Genomic DNA, 21,409 nt, shown 5'->3' with positions numbered 1-21,409 from the left:
TAGCGAAGAGTGAATACGGAGTGGTTATCAATCGCCATAACTACTTAGCTAAAAGAGTAGTATTATACTCAACAAAACAACGGAAACCCAAACCCACTTCAAATTTATTGCAATATAACTTATCCCATGCAATCCTCGCGTTTGACCAGTGGAGCTCCACCAAAAATTAGATGCCGCGCTAGTTAGCTTTTTTGTGACCGTCTTCGGCAGACAAAAATACCACATAACATAGTAGGAAACGTCGTAGCTACTGACTTGATCATCACTTCCTTATCCCGTTTTGACAGCAGCCGTGTCGGCCACCAAACGGCCCGAGTCTTTAACCTGTCTTGGACGAAGGAGAAAATTTTCGTTTTGGAGCCATCCCAGCTCTCCGGTATACCCAAATAGGAGCTCATACCCTCCAAAGTCGTTATTACCAAAACCCCTTTTATTTCTTCTCGCACCCCATCAACAATCGTATGACCAAATTGAACGGAATTTTTTTGAAAATCAATTCGCTGACCAGACACCCGCCCATACTTTTTAAGGAGTACTAGGACAACTTCACACTCTTCTTTGGATGAGAAATTGTCGGGCTTGCAGTTGACACCTTGATCCTGGTAAGAAGTTTTGCTTGCTCTGCTCTTTGAAAGTTGGCAATGAGTACCTCCGTAAGGAGAATAAATTTGACCAATCCACAAGACCAATTCTATCCACCACAACAAGCACAGCAGCAGCACAATTATGTACCTAAACATCATGATCATGGTTATCAGGCTCCAATGTGTCCCCCACCAGGGTTTCAGACCACCCAAGCCTAGGAACCTGACTTAAGAACATTGATGCAGCAGTTGTTGCTTAACCAAGCCACTGGCCAGATTGAGACCTCAAAGAAGTTTGAAGAGATCAACGAGAGGATATATTCCACTTATAATGACCTGAACATCAAGTTTGAAAGCCTTAACTCAAAGGTTAAATTCATGGAGAGCAATATGACTTCTACTTCAGCTCCAAAACCTAATCAACTGCCTGGAAAAGCAATTCAAAACCCAAGGGAGTCCATTGCTAAAGCTATCTATGTTACAGAGGATGATGTCATTGAGGACAGTGAGATTCAAGATGGGGAGGATATTCAACAAGTTTCAGCTCAAAATGAAGCAGAGAACCAAGCAGATAAGGCACTCGACAGTGCACTCGACCCATCACACGATCGAGCACTCGATTGAGTGCATGATCGAGTCACTGGTCGAGTAGAACCCACCGAGTTTGTTAAACCTACCAAGTACATTCCTCCAGAATACAAACCACCTCTGCCATTTCCAAGACGTTTCAATGAACAAATGATTAGGAAACTCAAGGAAAATATTGAGAAGCAGGAATTGATGGCCATTCAACATGAATTGAATGTTGAGGATAAGAAAGAAGACAGAGGACCAGCTTTGGAGCATTATGAACCATATCCACTCTATAAGGACATGTTACTTAACATATCAAAGCAGAAGGCCAAGAATCAAGCCAAGAAGGATCTAGAGGACATGGAAACAGTTGTTGTTCCAACAAAGCTTGAAGATCTAGGCCCATTCGACATGCCATGTTTATTGAACTATACTGTGAGTGTTATGCCCTTCTCAATGGCATAAAAGCTAGGATATGAAGAGTTCAATCCAAGCAACCTTTACATTATTCTTGCTGATGGCTCTAGAAAAGGATGTGATGGGTAAAATGGAAAGCTTTACAGTGAAGATAGGTAAGGCAAGGATACCAACTGACTTCATCACCATTGATATGGAACAAGAGTCTGATGATCCTATTATCCTTGGAAGACCATTCTTGGCCACAGCCGGAGCAATGATAGATGTTAGAAAAGGTATAATCAGCCTGGACATTGCTAATGGGTTGACTATGAGGTTTGACATCAAGAATGCAACAAACCAACCCACCATTGGAGGCCAAACTTTTGTTATAGAGGATAAAGCTGATGCTGAATCATTGAACAAAGACAAGGACTCTAAGATCAAGGTTTCAAACAATGAGGTAGCTGTTCAAGACCTCAAGACTTCAGTTCAAGAGTTGAATGATCTGGTGAAGGATCTCCAAGTGCAACTCAACAAGAAGTCTGTTAAGAAGGCAAGACCAAGGCTCAAGATCAAGAATAAACAAGTTTCAAGTGTGTTGACTGTTTTGACCAATAACAAGGTCTATGGTGACCAAATTGAACCAGTGGGGACCTTATCACTTCTCTGGTCTCCAAACCAAGCCTGAAAAGGCACCAAAAGTTAAGCTAAGTGACTATAAACAAGCTCACTAGAGAGGAAGTACCTAAGGTATCTTTGTATATAAGTTTAATTTCTTTGTGTTTTTGATATTTTTCTTTAAGTTTGTTTTGGGTAGGCTTTTACATAGGGATTACAAATGGACTTAAGTGAGTTTGGACTCATGGAGAAGGAGTTTCATGGCCACTCGACCAGGCCATCAAGGAGCAGGCGATCGAGTGCTAACCGAGCCCAAGCCCACTTGATGCCTTCTCTTTGCTCACTCGATCGGATGGAGGGAGAAATAAGTTCAAAATTTCAAATTTGGTCAAGCACTCGACCATGTGGGGTCGAGTGGTGGGGTCGAGCATGTGCCAAAATGAGTCAAAGATTCTAATTTCAAATTTGAATGGTATACACGCTCCATCTTGTTTTCTTGTCCCCACCTACCTCTTTTTAAGCACAAAGTCGGTTCTAAGCTCCTCACACTCTCTCATTTGCATAAACATTTCAAATCCTTGTTAGAAATCTCTTTTAAAAGTTCAAAGCTCAAGTTCTTACAATCTTTTTAGTTTACTAACCTATTAATTTGAACTTTGAGTTTATTCTTCCAAGTTTCTTTTGAAATGGCTTCTAAGAAGGGTGAAACACAAGAAAAAACTGCTGATCGGCGAGAGGCTGCCAAGCTTATAGCCGATAACTTCACTGAGTTCCAAAAGTTGCAATATGTTCCAAATGAAGCCGGAGGTAGCACTCGACCAGGTGTTCGACCACGCACACGGTCGAGTGGCCGATCGAGTGGACCATCGAGTAGGAGAACGTGGAGGAACCAAATGGAGGAAGAAGATTGGGCTATGAGTGAAGAGGAGGGCGAGGTTGTGTTCGATTTTTCTGAGCATAGAAGAAACATTTCAAGAGGAAAGAGGCCAGCTGAGGAGCAACCACAATCTGAGGAGGCAACACAAACTGAGGAGCACAATCAAGAAGATAGTGATGAAAAGAAGATAGAAGAAGATTTTGGGAAGCTTACAGCAATTCAACTCTATGAAGCCTTCATGAGCATGAAGTTCCAAGGGCCAAGATATCCACACAAGGAGACTATGGTGGAACTTGGCATAGCTGAGGATGTAGAGCTTCTCTTCAACAAGTGCAACATAGCCAAATTCATGGAGATACACATGGAGAGGTACAAGGCGAATTCTTAGCAACTCTCCAAAGGCATAGCTATGAAGACCAAATGGAGGAAGAAGAGGGGCCAAAATACATTAGTGTTTCATTCAAGGGCAGGAGTTATGAGCTTTCTATTGTAGAGATTGCTGAAATTTTTGGATTTGACATGGGAGCTGCCAACCATATTGTCATCCAAAAATAAGAACTGCAATCTGTATGGCAGACCATTGGAGAAGATAAGCCATGCTCCTCCTCTAGGACCAAGAGTTCCAAGATTAGAAGCCCTTTCCTATGATACTTCCACAAGGCTTTGGCAAACACCTTCTTTGCTAGAAAGGAGACTGGCAATTAGAAGAGGGAGAGCTGAAGATGATAGATGTAGCATTTTACAGCATCATCACAACAACAAGAGATGGGACCATCATTCTTGGGAATAATGTGCAAACAAACCTTGCTTTGGTCCTCATTGACTAAATGATCTCCTTTAGAAGTTGGCTAAGCAAGCTACACAAGAGGGGCTCAACTGGAGTCCTAACCATTGGAGGGATCATCACTCCAATCCTTAAAGCTGCAAATGTCCCACTTAGAGGTGAAAAGACCAAGTCAAGATGGATTGACATCCATGAAAGAAAAAGCATCATTGGAGGTATCTATTCGATTTTGACCACCCAATAGTAGGCAAAGCTCAATTTGTGCTGCCAAAACAAGGAGCTACATCAATAAGTGAAGGTCTCAATGTTGACTTTTGGCCAGCAGTTGAGCTATTGTTTGATGGGTGAGCCCCTTATGTAGAGAATCAAGCTGAAGATGTCAACATGACTGAAGGGGAAGTACAGTTCTACTTTGATGATTATGAGCCTCAACCAAGAGATAGCAGAGGTGTGAGAGAGACCAGTAGGAGGGTGACAATACTCCAAAGATGGAACAAATGGCAACGGAAAACAGTTGAGAAGCTGAAAAAGAAGATGCTGAAAATGTCCAAGTTCATCAAAGGTATGAAAAGGGAAATTGCTGAATTGAAGAGTGGAAACACATTCCCAGCACCAGCTGAGGAATTGAGAAGGAGTAGCTCAACCAAGGTACTGTCTAGAGCTGGAAACACCTTGGAGCCTTCCAGAGCATCTTCGTTTGAGCCATCACTAAGGAGAAGAGGTTTGAGTCGCATAGAACAACCAAATTTGAGGCACTCGACCAGTGCACTCGAACCGACACTCGATCGAGTGCTTCCAATGCACTCGACCGAGCACTTCTCCATGCCTCAATACGGCTTCTCAGCTCCTCAGGGTTATCCACCTTACACCTATGGCCAAGCTTATCCTCCCTTCCCACCACAATACTTTATGGACCCTGCACTCATGCAACAATATTTTGGGCAACAAGGACAGCACTTCAATCCAAGACCAAGCACTCGACCGAGTCACTCGACCAAGTCACTCGACCGGACACTCGATCGAGTGCATGTCTGGTGCCATAGTCGAGTACCCTCCATCCCCCTCAGCAAGTCAGAATCAAGCTCAAGGCTCAAACTACACATACGACAACATGAGTGAAGATGTGGATAGCTTCTTCCACAATCCTTGAGGTACCAATTCCACCTTAACCATTGTTTTTTTTTGTCAAGCATTGGGCCACAACTTGCCGACCCATTAGCCAAATCCCTACATTCGTAGGGAGCGGGACTCGATCCCTGGTGTGATGGTGCCTTGTGCATTAAGGACTTACCATTTGCCACTGCACTAAGGTCACTTCACACCTTAAACATTGTTTATATCATTTAGATTGCATGTTTTATTTATCTAGTTCTTAAATTCTCTTTCAAATTTTTATTACATAAGGGACTGTGTAATTTAAGTTTGGGGGAGAGTTTAAGACAGCATTTAACTTAGTTTTCTGTTTTCTTATTTTTAATTCCCCATTAGTATTCACATTTCATCTTAGGCATAGAAAAAAACAAATAAATAAAAATTTTCACAAAAATCTTTAAAAAACAGAGTGTTCATGTAGTTTGCATTGCATATTAGGATCTTGTTAGCATGTTTCATATAGGATTACTTCATATTTGCATTAGGGATCAATAATGAGTTTAGTCGTGTTAATACTGTTTGAATTCACTAAACTAGGATCAATGCCCAAGTTAATAGTACTTTGATGCTAGTTTAGTGGTTAGAAACATAAGATTGAACCAAGTCTAGAATTCCTACATAGCATTATGTCTAAACTGAAGCATGTTGTGATTTGAAGTCATTTCCTATTTATAAGAACTTAATATTGATATTTAATTATCAGTTTATGCATTGTTTTAAACTCACGGATACTTTATACATATTTGGATCATCTTTTCCCACTTTTACATTATTGAAACAGTTTCCCCTACCCTTAACTAACCTTTCTTTCAAGCCATGTTATATCTCGTGTGTGTAAGGCCTATTTTTAGAATTGAGCTTGGTAGAAAGTGTTAGGTTGAACTGACAAGAATAAAGCCTTGTGTAGTACTAGTTTACATTTTTCAAACTAGATAGGACTAGGAGGTTTAATTTATAGGTTTGGGACTTGGTATGTTTAAAAACAGAAAAAAAAAGAAAGGGAAAAGATAAAGAAAAGGGTAAAGGCCTTAGGAGAGAAGTGTTGTAAAGCAAATTAAAACTCTAAGTGAAAGAATGGGGTGAATTAAGAGTTTTAAGTAAGGTTCTGGTCAAAGAAAAGAAATAAAGAAAAGAAGATTCTAGTAAAAAGCTTTATGACTTGGCAAACAAGTAAGAGAAACAGCCTTAGCAAATAAGAAAGAAACCTCCATTCCACTAGAGAAACTAAGTAAGAAACCTCTCCTAAGACTTAAAAATAGAAAAGAGAAAAGGGTAAAAGAGAAAAGAAGAAGTTAAAGGGTAGAACTAGGACATTATGGGACTAGAATGATAGGAACAAACACTTTGGGTACCTTTGGGTAGACAAGGTTCTGTTCTTGTATGTGTCAAAGTGATCTTACCTTTAGCCTTCTTCTAAAGCTCAATTCACTTTTTGTGAGAGAAACCTTATAAATGATAAGCCCCACTCAAAAGAGAGACCATTTTTGTCTCTTAACCCTTATTACCAAGCCAAATGAGTTGAAAAATTGCATAATCTGATTCATGGTCTTGTTTAATGAATGTTAAAGGAAATGACTGATTTGAATGCATGTGGAAGTCTAAGGCTGGATTCAGTTAAGGTTGTGAAAGGCTTGTCTAAAATCTTTAAGTATAGCTCATTCACCTTGCATCATAATACTAGTAACTTGGACATTGATTCTAGCTAGTCTATTGACATGTTTAAGGTTATGAGATTCCACTTTCAAACCTCTCTTCCTTCTTATGTCTTGTTGGTTTGCTTGAGGGCAAGCAAAGACTAAGTTTGGGGGAGTTGATATGTATATATTTTACCATATTTAACCATAGTTTATTCACATCTTTTACATGTTTTATTCGCTTATTTTGTCACTTATATAGTTTAAGGACTGTTTGTACATTATAGTAGGATTTGCATTGCATTTGCATTGTTTCTTGTTTAAACAGGTGAATTGGACTCAAGAAGCATGGAAATATCATCTGGGATGAGAAGAGTGCAATCATTGAAGCGGATAGGAGTTAAATCAAGGAGAAAGCCAACAAAACATGAAGCACTCGACCCTCTATTCGACCATGCACTCGACCGTCCGTGTCTGAAGCACTCGACCATATGACTCTCGTGGACTCGACCGTGTGGTACTCAGAACTTTACCGATGGGAAGCAGAAGAAACCCACTCGACCATGGCCACTCGACCACTTTTGGTCGAGTACATCGAGCTAACTTTCTATTTTGTCTGATAGCCAAATCAGGGCTTCCTTCCCTCACTATATATATGCTTTGTACCCCATGGCCGTCCAATATACTCTTTTAGGCAGAAAAGTCTCTGTAGCCACCAAAAAACCTAGTTCTTACCCCTTAAGGGTTTTTAGCATGTATTTACTATTTTGCATCTTTTATTTACTGTTTTTCTTAGATTTCAATACTTGATTTGTTTCATAACTTTCAGTGTATTGAGAATCTGAGTTTGCTTCTTTATATTAAGTTGTTGTTCATCATCTCATCTTGCTCATCATGTTTGTTTCATCATTTTCTGGGATTCTGGAGATGGATTAGGATGTTTAGGGCTGTGGTTGTTAGACTAGTTAAGCTTGTTTGATTAAATATCTCTTCTGGGTTAGGTGAACTCTATGCTATTCTTATATCTGAGAGGGTAAGGGTAGATCTTAAGCTTCTCTGCATCACACCAATGTTAGGGTTGTTAGATAAAGCTAATACTGGAGATTACTGTGCTTGTCCCAAGAGATTGGTTGCACATGGTGGTTTTTGACAAATAATGGTCTGGTTCTTAATGCATGTTCAGTATGGTTTCACCAATGAGAGTTAGGTTAGAATTTTACTGTGACTTGATCACTTCTGTCAAGAGAGCAGATTAGTGAGATATTAAGATCATTGTATAGGGATAGCTCAAGTTTGTTTGAGGTTTTTTAACTAGTCTAGATAGCCACAGTCCAACAACCATCCCATGAATCCATCTCTAGAAGCCTACTTTGTTATTTGATTGTCTATTATCACATTTAGTCTTGTTTATTGCATTATGTTCTGTTTAAGTTGTTAAATTGCTTTTGTTCTTCGTAGAAACCCACTCGACCAATCACTCGACCAATCACACAGTCTATTGGAGATGATGTCTATTAAGTCCAGTCCATTTTGAGCCTAATTCAAATCCAAAGAAAGCCCAACATAATCACTTTATTTTGTGGTCAAAGAGGAGGGATGAAAATAGAGTGATTCTCTTCATTTTGGGAAGGGAAACACTAAAAATTGGGTCTTCGTTCAACTATCTATCTTTATTGTTTTTAGTTTCAATAATAGTTAATATTTGGCTTTGTTACCAAGTTTATTTTCCTATATAAACTCATGTAAGAGCATTGAAATAATAAACCAACTTTTTATAAAAACCTTTTCTTTTGTGAGAGTGATTCTCTTCTGTTTTTTTATGAACAAAACCGATTGCTTGTTGTGATTCCAACAATCAAAACCGACTGCTTGGTGTGATTCCAACAGTCAACAAACCCGATCTACTTTGTGCGATGCTGAGAGATTAAACTGTATATCAAGAGCTTTTCCGCAATTCATGTGTGACCATTCATTTCATCATCCTTATTCTTGAGGCTTCGTCGTCTTTAGAATCAAAGTGTCTCTATCTACCAACTTGAAGGTGTCGATTCTTTGGAAGAATCATATAAGCTTTTTTATCCAGCAGGTGTCGTTCACCGCTGCCCTCTCTGGTCTTTTTACATTGGTCAATGATTAGTTTCTTAATATCTTTTGTTTTGGTCTATTCCCTTGGGCGTTTGGATATTTGGATCGGATTCGGATCGGATTTTTTGGGTCCGGATTTTCCGAATTTCTAATTCTAAAATCCATTCGCATATTTTCAAATTTCGGATTCGGATCTGATTCAGATCGGATTTTTTGGGTTCGGATTAGGTTACCCAAAGTACTCAAAAATTCAAAATTTTGTTTCCAAATATATTGAAACGACTTGAAAAAATAAAAATATCTAAAACTTACAAGTAATTTGTTACCTAAATATACTCAAAAAGTAGTTGTAATACATGAAAATATTTAAAATATCTAAAAATTTAAACTTTTAGACACCTAAGTTATTACAAGTATAAGTATTACTAAGATATTATTACTATATAATTATATTTTGGGCATGTTCGGATCTCCATTCGGATTTCGGTTCGGATTAGGATTTTCGGATCTTGAAACTTAGAATCCGTTTGGATTTTTCTAAATTTTCGGTTCGGATCGGATCAGATTTTTATGGTCTATATTCTTTGTTGATTTTTTAAAAAAAAATTATTATGCAGCAAATTGGTCATATAAATTTGTCCTATTAATTAAGGTGTAATTGACAAAAAAAAACCAAATAACTTGTTTAAATTATAACAAATAAATTATTAAACAAAAGATTTCTATATTATGTTGTAGAGTCAAGATTTTTGTCCGCTTCAATGCATTCTAAATCTTTCTCTACTTCAATGTATTTTAATTATGTGTTATTGGTTCTATGATATATAAATTTATACTATTATTTGGGGAACACACTTAGGAGTAAAACATAAATGAAAAATGCAGAATTCCATTCAATACCCTCTGAAATAAAAAAAATGATGAGCAATAAAAAAAAGGTAATTAAGTGCTAAAAACTAAAAAATTTAAGCGACCATATATAAAGCTATCCGAATCATGGATAACCCCTTCGGATCTAGGTTGGGAAGGACGCAAATCCTAATTTTAATGCTTAATCTTTGGATTAGTTACCTAACAAAATTGAAAACAAAAAAAGCGTCGGATTAGGAAATAATTAAAAGACAATTCTTGGGTTCATCCCTAGGGGTGAACCTCTCTTATTCACCCCTCTTAGTTAAGGAGACAAATATTTAATGAAGGAAACAACTTCTGTAAATCAATCAATACTAAAATTATTAATTTTACCATTATATTATAGTTTTTAATTATAACATCTAAACTCTAACAATTTTTTATAAACCTAAACCGACAAATAATTTTGTTTAATTGTAAAATAGAAACCCTAACATTTCTTAAACCCAAAACCGACATATAATTTTGTCTAATTGTAAAATCTAAACCCTAAACCCTAAACCCTAAATCCTAACCATTTTTTATAAACCTAAACCGACATATAATTTTATTTAATTGTAAAATCTAAACCCTAAACCCTAACCACTCTTTGGTAAACCCAAAATGATATATAATTTCGTTAAACTGTAAAATCTAAACCCTAACCACTCTTTTATAAAACCAAACCGATATATAATTTTGTTTAATTGTAAAATCTAAATCCTAACCATTCTTTTATAAGTCCAAACCGATATAAAATTTTATCATTTTGATTGAGCTAAAAAAATATTTTCTCTTAATCGTATATTTAACTTTCTAAGATATTATGAGATCACCTCAACAGTAAATTCGACGCCTATCTTCTTTATAAATACCAATCTTTACTCAACTTTGAGGCTCATCAAGCAAATACATATTTTTTGGTCATCATGTCTCTTTATGTACCTGTAATTTAGAAATTTAGAACTAATAGCACAATGAGTTTTAGAAGAAATAATGGAGAAGTGGTCATCTATGTTATGAAAGTAGAGAAACTTAGAGGTTGTATTCTCTTCTTCTTATTATTGATTCAATCGAATAAGTACATTATATAGTAAAGGATAAAGCCCTAATACAATGGGTTTCCGAAACCGACTTAGAATAAGTGTAGGAGGCCGATGGGCCTTGTGGACTTACATATGAATGAGCCAGTTATGGAGATCCATCCTAAGTGATTTACAACACTCCCCCTTGGATGACATAACCGTGCAAATGCTACGAGATCACCGTAATACGCTTGGGGATGCTGTCTCATTAAAACTTTACCAGAAAAACCCATTGGGACAAAACCATGGTGAAGGAAAAAGAGTACATCACGTATTACTCCCCTTGTTCTAAGCATCACTAAAAGTCCTTGAGTCTCTGCATCCCAATATGGTGTGTGAGCTTCTAGAATGTCGATGTCGGTAATGACTTGGTGAGATCGGCTGAATTGTTGCAAGATGGAACTTGCAAGATGGAACTTGCATCAACCTCAACCATACATACTCATGGCTGGCCTCATGCATAGACAAAATCTCTGCATGATTAGATGATGTCGCCGCAATGGTCTGCTTCATTGAACGCCATAAAATTGTTGTACCACCGTGTGTAAATACGTAGCCGGTTTGAGACCTAGCATTATGTGGATCTGATAAATAACCTGCATTAGCAAAACCAACTAAACCTTATTTGTTATGGTGAGTATAAAATAAACCCAAATCAAGCGTTCCTTGTAGGTAATGCAATATATGTTTGATACCGCTCCAGTGCCTTCGGGTCAGAAAAGAACTAAATCTTGCTAGGAGGTTCACGGCAAAAAAATGTCTGGTCTAGTGTGGCTAGCCAAGAACATTAAACCTGCTATAGCACTGAGGTATGGCACTTCCAGACCGAGAACTTCTTCATCGTCCTTCTTTGGACCGAATGGATCACTATCCAAATTTAAACTTCTCACAACCATTGGGCTAGGCAATGGGTGAGCTTGGTCCATATTAAACCTCTTGACTACATTTTCAGTATATGCCATTTGATGCACAAGGATTCCATCATTTATGTACTCAAGCTGCAATCCTAAACAGAACTTAGTTTTACCTAGGTCTTTCATTTCAAACTCTTTCTTGAGATATTCAACTGTTTGGACGATTTCCCAGAGGTTCCTAGGATATTCAAATCATCCACATATACTGCTATGATTACAAACCCTGTGTTTGCAAACTTCTTTATAAAAACACATTGACTGATGGGATCATTCTTATAGCCTTCTTTGGCTATAGGTACTCACTCAATCTATTGCACCATATACGCCCACTTTGTTTCAGTCCATAAAGGGATTTGTTTAGCCTTATGCAGTATTTTTCTCGAGAACCACTCTTATCATTGAGCTCAATACCCTCTTGTAATCTCATATAAATCTCATTATCCAGTGGACCATATAAATATGCGGTCACTACATCCATTAGCCGCAAATCATGTTTTTCTCTTATAGCCAGACTTATTAAAAAATAAAATTTGTTGCATCCATCACAGGGGAGTATGTCTCCTCATAATCTATTCATGGTCTTTGTGAGAATCCTTGTGCTACAAGTCGTGCCTTATATCTCACGATTTCATTATTCTCATTTCCCTTCCTTACAAAGACCCATTTGTGTCCCACTGGCTTTATATCGAATGGTGTCCTTAAGATCGGACCAAACACATTCCTTTTCTTTAATGAATTCAACTACACATAAATGGCTTCTTTCCATTTTAACCAATCATTTTTTTTGAGTGCACTCTAATATAGACGTGGGTTCATGATCCTCATTTATTTCAAGTGCTACCTTATATGCAAATATTTCATCAATGTCAACATCTTTTCGGTTCCATTGAATTCCAGACATGATATAATATATTGAGATCTCATTATTATCAATACCTTCACGACATTGAGGTTCAGCGTCCCAAACCTCATTCAGATACCTTAGGATTTGCCGCGGCCATGTCAATGGTTTCCTTAACCTCGGTTTTATTTGCACCTTTCTTAGCTTTCCGAGGGTTTTTATCTTTGGAACCTATTGGTCTACCACATTTCAAACGTGCCTTAGACTCTATAGCAACTTGATTGTGTTCCTTTTAAACATCAATACGTACTGCTGCATTACAAGCTGGTATGTACGATTTTGTCACTTTCTTTGGGTCAACAAAGGAACCTGGCAATTGATTAGCTAGCTTTTGTAAATGTATAATCTTTTGGACCTCTGCCTCACATGCTAGAGTCTGAGGATCTTGCTAATTTAAGGATGTTTGATTCCATGATATTTCTTTGACCAGCTTGTTTGTCTCTCCACCCAATGTAGGAAATTTAGATTCAGCATACTGACAATCCGCGTATCTAGCCTTGAATAAATCACCCGTAGTTGGCTCTAGATACTTAATAATAGTGGGAGAATCATATCCAACATATATTCCCATCCTCCTTTGAGGTCCCATCATTGTTCTCTGTGGTGGAGCATTAGGTACATAAACGGCACACCCGAATGTTTTTAGATGGGATATGTCTGGCTCATGACCCGTTAATAATTGGGATGATGAATATTTATGCTCACTAGATGTCCTGATGCGTATGAGCTCTGTTGCATGTAATATTGCGTCTCCCCAGGCCGACACAGGAAGCTTCGACCTCATGAGTAATGGTCGAGCAATTAATAGAATTCTTTTAATGAAGGATTCAGCTAATCCGTTCGGTGTATGTACATGTGCCACGGGATGTTCCACACTTACCCCCATGGACATACAATAATCATTAAACGCTTTGGATGTAAATTCACCAGCATTATCTAGACGTATAGTCTTAAGTGGAAAATCTGGAAAATGGGCTTGGAGACGTATGATCTGGCCAACAATCTAGCAAACGCAAGGTTTCTAGTGGATAATACGCAAACATGCGACCATCTGGTCGATACATCAATGAAGACCATAAAATATCTAAACGTCCCACATGGTGGGTGTATTGGTCCAGATATATCTCTTTCTATTCTTTCCAGAAATTTTAAAGTCTCTTTAGTGACTTTTACTTGTGATGGCCTTATAATGAGTTTCCCTTGTGCACATGCTACACACGTGAGATTCTTAGGGATAACTCGTCTCTCTTTAAGAGTGTGCCCATTTGAATTTAATATCAGCTTACGCATCATGTTAGAACCCGGATGGCCAAGCCGGTCATGCCATAGAGTGAATTGTTCATTGAACATCTTGTTCATTGCCATATTAGCCTCTATCATATTAATTTTAGCATGGTAAAGACCAGTTGATAATGCGGGTATAGTCTCTAAGATTTTCTTATGGCCTTGGGTGATTTCAGTAATATGTAGGAACTCTTGGTTCCCTTCACCCTTAGTTTCAACATGGAAACCATTCAAACGAATATCTTTGAAACTCAATAAGCTCCTCTTTGAGTTAGGTGAATATAAGACATCACTTATTTCAAGATGTATGCCATTAGGTAAAAGTATATGGGCCTGGCCATAACCTTCAAATAAACTTAAGGTATATCCGAAATCTTTAGCTCCTAGATCAATTCCAGTCAATCCCAAACAGTGTAAGGTAAACAATCAAACTCATTAGACACATATATCGAATCTGATCCACTAATTATACTTGAACCCTAAAATCTACAATTACACAATCAACAAATCTAAAATCCTAAAGCTATAAACCCTAAATACCCTAAACCTTAGGACAAACTCGTGTTGATAACGTGTTACGAAAGTAGAGAAACTTAGAGGTTGTATTCTCTTCTTATTATTATTAATTCTGTCGAATAAGTACATTATATAGTAAAGGATAAAGCCCTAATACAATGAGTTTCCTAAACCGACTTAGAATAAGTGTAGGAGGCCGATTGACATTGTGGACTTAGACATATGAATAGGCCGGTTATGGAGATCCATCTTAAGTAATTTACAACAATCTATTGTTATTCGTATCTCTTGTTTTTCTAGCTCTAGCTTCTATGTTATATCAGTTTTTTTTTTTTTTAATTTTGTACATAACAAAAACTGAAAACATTGATAATTGGACATGTCAAACAAAGGCAAATAAAAAAAACGATTAGTATAAGACACATGAAATCCTGCCATCTACATTGTTTAACAATATTTGAGAGTACATGCTTAAAATTCTTACGTAACCCTCAATTGCAAAGTACATGTATAATCTTGGAATTCTGACCTTTGAATCATTAATGGAGTGTCATGACGTTTCTCGTTCGGTCCAATATGTTTCTGCTGCTCACTCATTTCAAACTCCTCTTTCTACAACTAAACATGTCTTTAGGAATATGCGATTCAAATTCAATTGCAAAGAATTCCGGGTGGGTGGATATATTACTTATTTCCCCATTTTTGTTCAGTAACATTCTTAATTAATCCATCTTGAAGTCTCTCGATATAACCAAAATTTGTGGGTGGGTGGATCTGAGTGCTAAAATATTTCAATCCGAAAAAAAAAAATATTTAGCAAGGTAGAGTTTTATAAAAGGTAAGTTTGATGAAAATTTTAGTATATTTTAAGGACTTATGGATTTTTCGTATACTTTGAAGAATATATATATATATATATATATATAACAAATTTAATAATAAAAGCTTATAGTGCAAAATTTTCAATATAAAAAACAAAGATGAAAGTAAAACAAAATCACTATATGGAGTAATAAAAATTACTACAAACAAAATTTTTTTTTACCAATTCACTTTGTTAAATAATAAAATTGAAATTTAATAACAGTTAAAAATGATAACAAGTCAAATAAGAAACAATACTATAACGCTCTGACTAACACTTAAAAGATTTAAAATATGACAAAACTAAAATAGTCAAAAATACAATAAAACAAAAAAAATATTTTCCGGCGTACTCCATGTTCAAACCTAGAACAAAGAAACGTAATCAAATATAGGTTAACCATAAATAAAATAATATGAATAAAGAATTTAATTAATTTTGTAATATTTTTATCATAACATGATATATAAATATACTATGAATTATATTTATGTGCAGTCTATACGGGAGTTTGAGAATTTATGTTTTCGTCCTCTTCCGTTCCGTTTTCAATTGGAAATGCATATTTGTCCTATATCTAGAATGTCCCATATTGATAATAAATTCTCTTATGCAATTGGAATTTGAAAATAGGTGTAGGTCATAATGGAACATGACAAAACGGAAAGGGAATTACGTCAACCCATATTTATATTTGTTTTTAAACGGGTTTTCATCGTTGTTAACGGTTTTATATCTTGATAGTTCACAAATTTCATAGAAATATAGAAGTATAACCAATCAATTATCCAATTTTAAAATTCTCATTATGTTTTGATTTGAATGAATTTGACAAAAAAAAAATCAAATTCAAAGAGAAAACATGTTATTTCAGATATTTTAACAATTCCACCACTGTTGTTGCAGTTGCAATTGTTTTGATCCGACAAGTATAAGACCAGGCTTTATATAAATCTTTAGTCTTTGAAATCAAATAAAAACTTTTAGCAGAGGCAAGGTTGTATCTGACCAACTTAAGAGTTAAAAGCAAAAGATGAACTCTCTCTGGTCTTCGTTAACAGATTGAAATAAATCTGATATCTATGGAACCAATCACCTGACTCAAAGCCAATATATACAACAACAAACAGAAAATAGAGTTTTGACTTCGGAGACTCCGTTGTTCCCCAACTATCGTGATTCATCAATGATTCCATACTTCATATCAATATAAATTAGTCACAACCAACAAAGAAACATACACTGGAAACGAAATGAGATATATGTGCGCCCCACAAAGCATTAAAAGACGTCTGGATGGTACCGTCCTGGGATGGAACTGTTCTGCTGAGCTTGTTTCAGATGAAGAGTCAGAGCATAGTTGTTTACCTGTAAAGATGAACCAATACAATACTTAGATCTGAACGATATCAACAAAAAGACAAGAAACATTTGCATAAGCTAAGGTATACAGACCTCTAGAGTTCTCAACTGTTCCTGGTATTGAGTGACTAGCTGTCTCAAATGCTGCAATTCCTGACTTTGATCTTCAGATTCTCTCTGCCTTTTCTGTTGCGTCACTACTGCTCGTTTTAGTAAACTGTTTTCCTGTACAATGGCTTCTAATTGCTGCTTCAGCATCATGTTTTCCTGATAAACAAAGCAAATCGGGATGTTCATAAAAAGAATTCCATCTACGGTAACAACAGTTATTGTTAATAAAGATAGATAAAACACCTGCTGGAGATTTTGCATTGCTGCAGCACCAGTACGTGCATTGATTGACTTCTCCAAAGCTTCCAATGCTCTTGCAGCGCGGGTTTTGGCGTCTTTCATATCAGACGCATTCGTCATTTCCCTAACAAAAAGCTCGACCCACTCTGTACCTTCCAAGTTCAAGACATTTGGTTCTCCATATGATAAGACTTCATCCTTGGCTGATCCTACGAAGACAAAGACCAGTTGCAAAAATCAGAATTTGTAGAGGGTGTCTGAGAGTTATGCAGAATACACCGAATCTAGCAAAGTTGAAGACTTTAAGATATCTGTAGATAAGTTAAAGAGAGAAACTACTAGGAAGATTTCTAGGGTTAAGAGTTTTCTGATTGATATGAGATACGTATAACACAAAATTCCAAAACTACCTTGCTGCTGAGTTTCCACATTTGCTTCCTGGATTACAAGAGGAGATTGGTCTGACTTCTTATTGGCAGACTCTAAACGAAGCTGATTCAAACATCTAATGGCTGAATCAAGATCATCTCCACATTCCTCGATTGCCCTCTCAAGAATCTAACACACACAAATGACAACAATTTAATTACCAACAAAAATCAAAAATCTTATCTCACACACAGAAAATCAGAAAAAAAATCCATAGAAATAAAGAAACAAAAATCAGAAAATAGGTTCCTTTAATTGGCCCAAATGACAATAGATAAAGAAAATCATTCGAACAAGTTTCACAATATAACTAATCCGAATCAAGAATCACACACACCAATATGAAGAATTTTATGAGCAACAACCATCACAAACATCTATAGATATGTTCAGTACTGATAATCACGTCTGCACAATTTCATTTCGATATTTGAGAGACACCCAATCAGAAAAATTCAACAAAATCATCCGCTCAAGTAACAAAAAAAAATATATATATATAGGCAAAACAAATCATGAGGCAGGAGATCGGAAAACGACCTGCTTATCCATATCGGAGAAAATCGCGGCGAGATGATCGAGAAAAAGCGAAGAAGACGGCGGAATCGGAGGAGAAAAACGTGCCGGAGAAGACGAAGAAAAGCAACGGATTTTCTTGGAGACGGGAGGAGAAGCGGCGGCTAAGTCCTCGAACAGAGATCTCTTTCCGCAAACAATCGCAGACATGTTATCTGCTGCCCCCTTCTTCTTCTTCCTTCAGATACCTCGAACAAGTCTATTTTTTTTTCCCTTTTATCAGATCTTACAGATCTTCGCATCTAAATGGATCCAACGTAACAACATGTTAAAGGTACTACTCGACAGTCGGACCCGTATTAGGCATGTCAATCCGGCTGATCCGGTCTGGCCCGCTCGAAACTCTGTAAAATCCGTTTAAATTGAATTCGGTTTGGTCTGGCACAAAAAAAATTCTGATTCTATAGTTTAAACTAGGCCTGCGACTTCGGTTTTTTCGGGTATTTCGATTCGGATTACTCGGTTTTTGTTTTTCAGAAATTGAAAACTGTTCCGAATCGAACCAATTAAGATTTCAGTTCAGTTCGATTTGGAATCAGTTATTTCAGTTTCTCGGTTATTTAGATTTACAACTGAGTTGTTAAAAAAAAAATTACTACAAATCAATGGATCGACACTAAAGCCTAGTTTTGAAAAGTGGAATTCTTAGTATTAATGTGAAAGGCGAAGATAATGATGATGATGACTATGAAAGACGATGAATCGAAAAAAAAAGAAGAACATTATGGTGATAAATAGAAGAAGGAGAAGATAATGATGATGGATCAAAGAAGATTAGAAGAAGATGTTGACTACTCAAAGAAGAAGGAAAAAATAATGGTGATGCATCAAGATGAAAGGAAAAGAAAAAGAACAAGAAAAAAAAAGATTTTTTTGTTTGCCGAGAGAAGAAGAAATTTTATTAGAAGACATGATGACTTGAAATATATAAGACGAGTTTTCATTTATTTGGTTAACTCCGAAAATTTCAGTTAACCGACTAAAATTAAAATAATTCCAATCGGTTATGTAAATTAATTTAAACAGAACCGATTTGCCCAAATCTCGGTTCGGTTCGGTTTAGACAAATCGGTTCACTTCTAATTTCTAGGCTTGGTTTAAACTTAGCAATGGTTTTTTTTTTCCTTTGTCATCAGAATTTATATTAGAAACTGAACAATATTGAATAAAAAATAAAAGTGAAAACATTGAAATCATCTAAGACTAAAACCTAAACAAGAGAGACATAATAGTTTACTAAAGAATAAACAAAAACCAAAGCACTAAAACTGTCCCACTGATCCACAAAGAAGCCTACTAAGCTTTCCTATAAAACCTGTAAACGTCGGAGAGTACCAATTAGACCGGAATTGCTATAAACATTGACAACACACCGTCGATAAACCATCATCAGCATTGGCAATAACGAAAGTAAGCTTGAACGATACCAAAGAAACAAAAGCCACAACAATATAGTCGCACAAACCCAGTTAGAAAGCAAGCCGAACTAGGGACAAGGAAGAAAACCTTGAGATTCGATCTGAGATAAGCCAAAGAAGACTAACTACTGTTACATACGGACCCTTGTTGACCAAGCTTTAACTATTTATAGTATCAAAATTGGTGACCTCCTCGCAAGAAAACAACTAAAAGACAAATCCATTACTATGCCTCGAAAACAAACCCACTCTTGGGTCAACGCTCATTTAATAGACCGACAAGTGCCGGACACACAGTGGCGGATCCAGAACACTTTTTAGTATGGGGCACACCGCATATTTAAACGAAAAAATATTTAAGTTATATAAACATAAAAATAAGTTCTGTAATAAATTTTAAAACTATAAATAAAATAATTATATTTTCATGGCTATTTCATTTCCTACTTCATTAAATGTTTTCTCCCAATTTTTTATTACTATTGTTTAAAAATTGCTAATAATAGGTTACATTAAAAATTGATATATGAACGAATTATCTATATAATAATAAAATAACATCACCATTTATAAGTTTTATGAATAACAAATCATTTTATTAAACTAGAGAAACTAGTTTGTCTAACTAGTCACATTATAAAATAATCACAAAACAATGACTTATTATAAACATTTTGATGTATTTAGAACTAGGAAACAACTAAAAAGGTTACCATAATTAAAGTTTTAGTTGACGAAAAAAAAACTAGATTAATTATAATATAATTCTCCGATGGTAATTTCCTAAAATAATTGTAGGAAACTTATATTGCACCAGAAAAAACAAAAATCGCAGACTTTTATTAACAAAGTTATATGGGTCGTTTTTGTTAATTATTTTGAATTGAAATAATTTTCTTTACGTTTTTTTTTTACGTTTCAAAAATATTCAACTAGACAGATAATTAAATACATAAATACATAATTGTACAAAGGAAATAAAAAAAAAAGAGTGTGGGGCACGATGCCACACCACTCTTAGCCTTGCGTCCGCCCCTGACACATGTCGTGAAAGGTCCGTGATTCAAGCGAAGAGCATCTCGGTTTGGAGTTAGTCAGCTGGGAGGTCCGAGGTGGTTTAGGTTCTCGAGAAGGGAAGAAGGACAAGAAATAAGGAGCTAGGGAGAGATACCTGGGCTTAAAGGAGATTCAGTCAAACCATGAGATTCGAACGTTATAGTGTAAATGCTAGGATTGAAACACAAGCTATAACGTGAAATAATAATATTGATCGAGAATTAATTGTATATTTTAGTATAAATACTTATTATTGTGGCCCTAAGAAAGGGAACCATTCTTAAGAGCAAAAGCTTTATAATACACACATTTTCTCTAATATCTTTGTAAGGTCATCGGGTGTGGGATCCAGGTCCCATATTTTGGTGCCTTCTATGAGGACAAAAGGTCTCGCAAATAAGTCAACGCAAAATCGATCTAAGAGGCATTCCAAAGTAAACCCGCAGTCATGACCATCCCCGAAGTAACCGCCCTCATGACGTTGGAAGCATGGACATGTTGGCCAAACTAACCTTAGTCAAGGAGGCCAAACTAACCTCAGTCGAGGAGGAACTTGTGGATCTAAGGGCTGCCCAAGTTACCATTTCTAATGATCAACAACTGTTTCCTATCATTTGGGTACATTTTTGCAAGGAACACCAATGTTCAAACCTCTAGAAACAATAACAAAGCTGTTTACTGCTTAGAATCAATGTTTTCTCGGTTTTAGCCTGTTTCGGAACAAAATGGGTATAAGTGGTGTCTAAACACTTCAAATTCATTCCGACTCTTAAAATAAGTCCAATGCATTGGATTTTCACACATTTTGCCCCAAGAAACAAAAACAAAGCTGTTTACAGCTTCGAATTAATGTTTTCTCGGTTTTAGCCTATTTTCTCGGTTTAACCCTGTTTCGGGACATAATGGGTATTAGTGTTGTCTAAACACTCCAAATTGGACCCGAACTCTTATAATTAGTCAAATGCATTGGATTATCACACATTCTGACCCTAGAAACAGTAACAAAGCTGTTTACTGCTTCGAATCAATGTTTTCTCGGTTTTAGCCTGTTTCAG

The 21,409-nt window shown here is 36.4% G+C and overlaps 1 protein-coding gene across 2 annotated transcripts; it reads right to left on the bottom strand.

Annotated features, from left to right (window-relative positions):
- On the bottom strand, positions 16,217–18,192 carry LOC104719211. Of its 2 annotated transcripts, none has more exons than XM_010437073.2 (5): positions 17,845–18,192; positions 17,286–17,433; positions 16,879–17,078; positions 16,618–16,791; positions 16,217–16,530 (listed from the first exon to the last, which is right to left on the bottom strand). In XM_010437073.2, the coding sequence occupies exons 1-5, from the start codon at positions 18,028–18,030 to the stop codon at positions 16,444–16,446; spliced, it is 795 nt and encodes a 264-aa protein (XP_010435375.1). In that variant the 5' UTR covers positions 18,031–18,192; the 3' UTR covers positions 16,217–16,443. The 2 variants fall into 2 exon arrangements, with proteins under 2 accessions (XP_010435375.1, XP_010435374.1); XM_010437072.2 differs by having other exon boundaries at positions 16,225–16,530; positions 16,879–17,084; positions 17,845–18,189.

The sequence above is a fragment of the Camelina sativa genome, chromosome 10, assembly GCF_000633955.1.
Source record: "Camelina sativa cultivar DH55 chromosome 10, Cs, whole genome shotgun sequence".
NCBI lineage: Eukaryota > Viridiplantae > Streptophyta > Magnoliopsida > Brassicales > Brassicaceae > Camelina > Camelina sativa.
The sequence above is the reverse complement of the archived record's forward strand: the minus strand, read 5'-3'. Positions and strand labels throughout refer to the sequence as shown.

Coding starts and splice junctions, on each gene's coding strand:
- LOC104719211 (XM_010437072.2), bottom strand. CDS start 18,030: ATGTCTGCGATTGTTTGCGGAAAGAGATCTCTGTTCGAGGACTTAGCC. Junction 17,434..17,844: donor TCTCCGATATGGATAAGCAG/GTCGTTTTCCGA, acceptor TGTGTGTGTTAG/ATTCTTGAGAGGGCAATCGA. Junction 16,792..16,878: donor CAATGCAAAATCTCCAGCAG/GTGTTTTATCTA, acceptor TTTGTTTATCAG/GAAAACATGATGCTGAAGCA.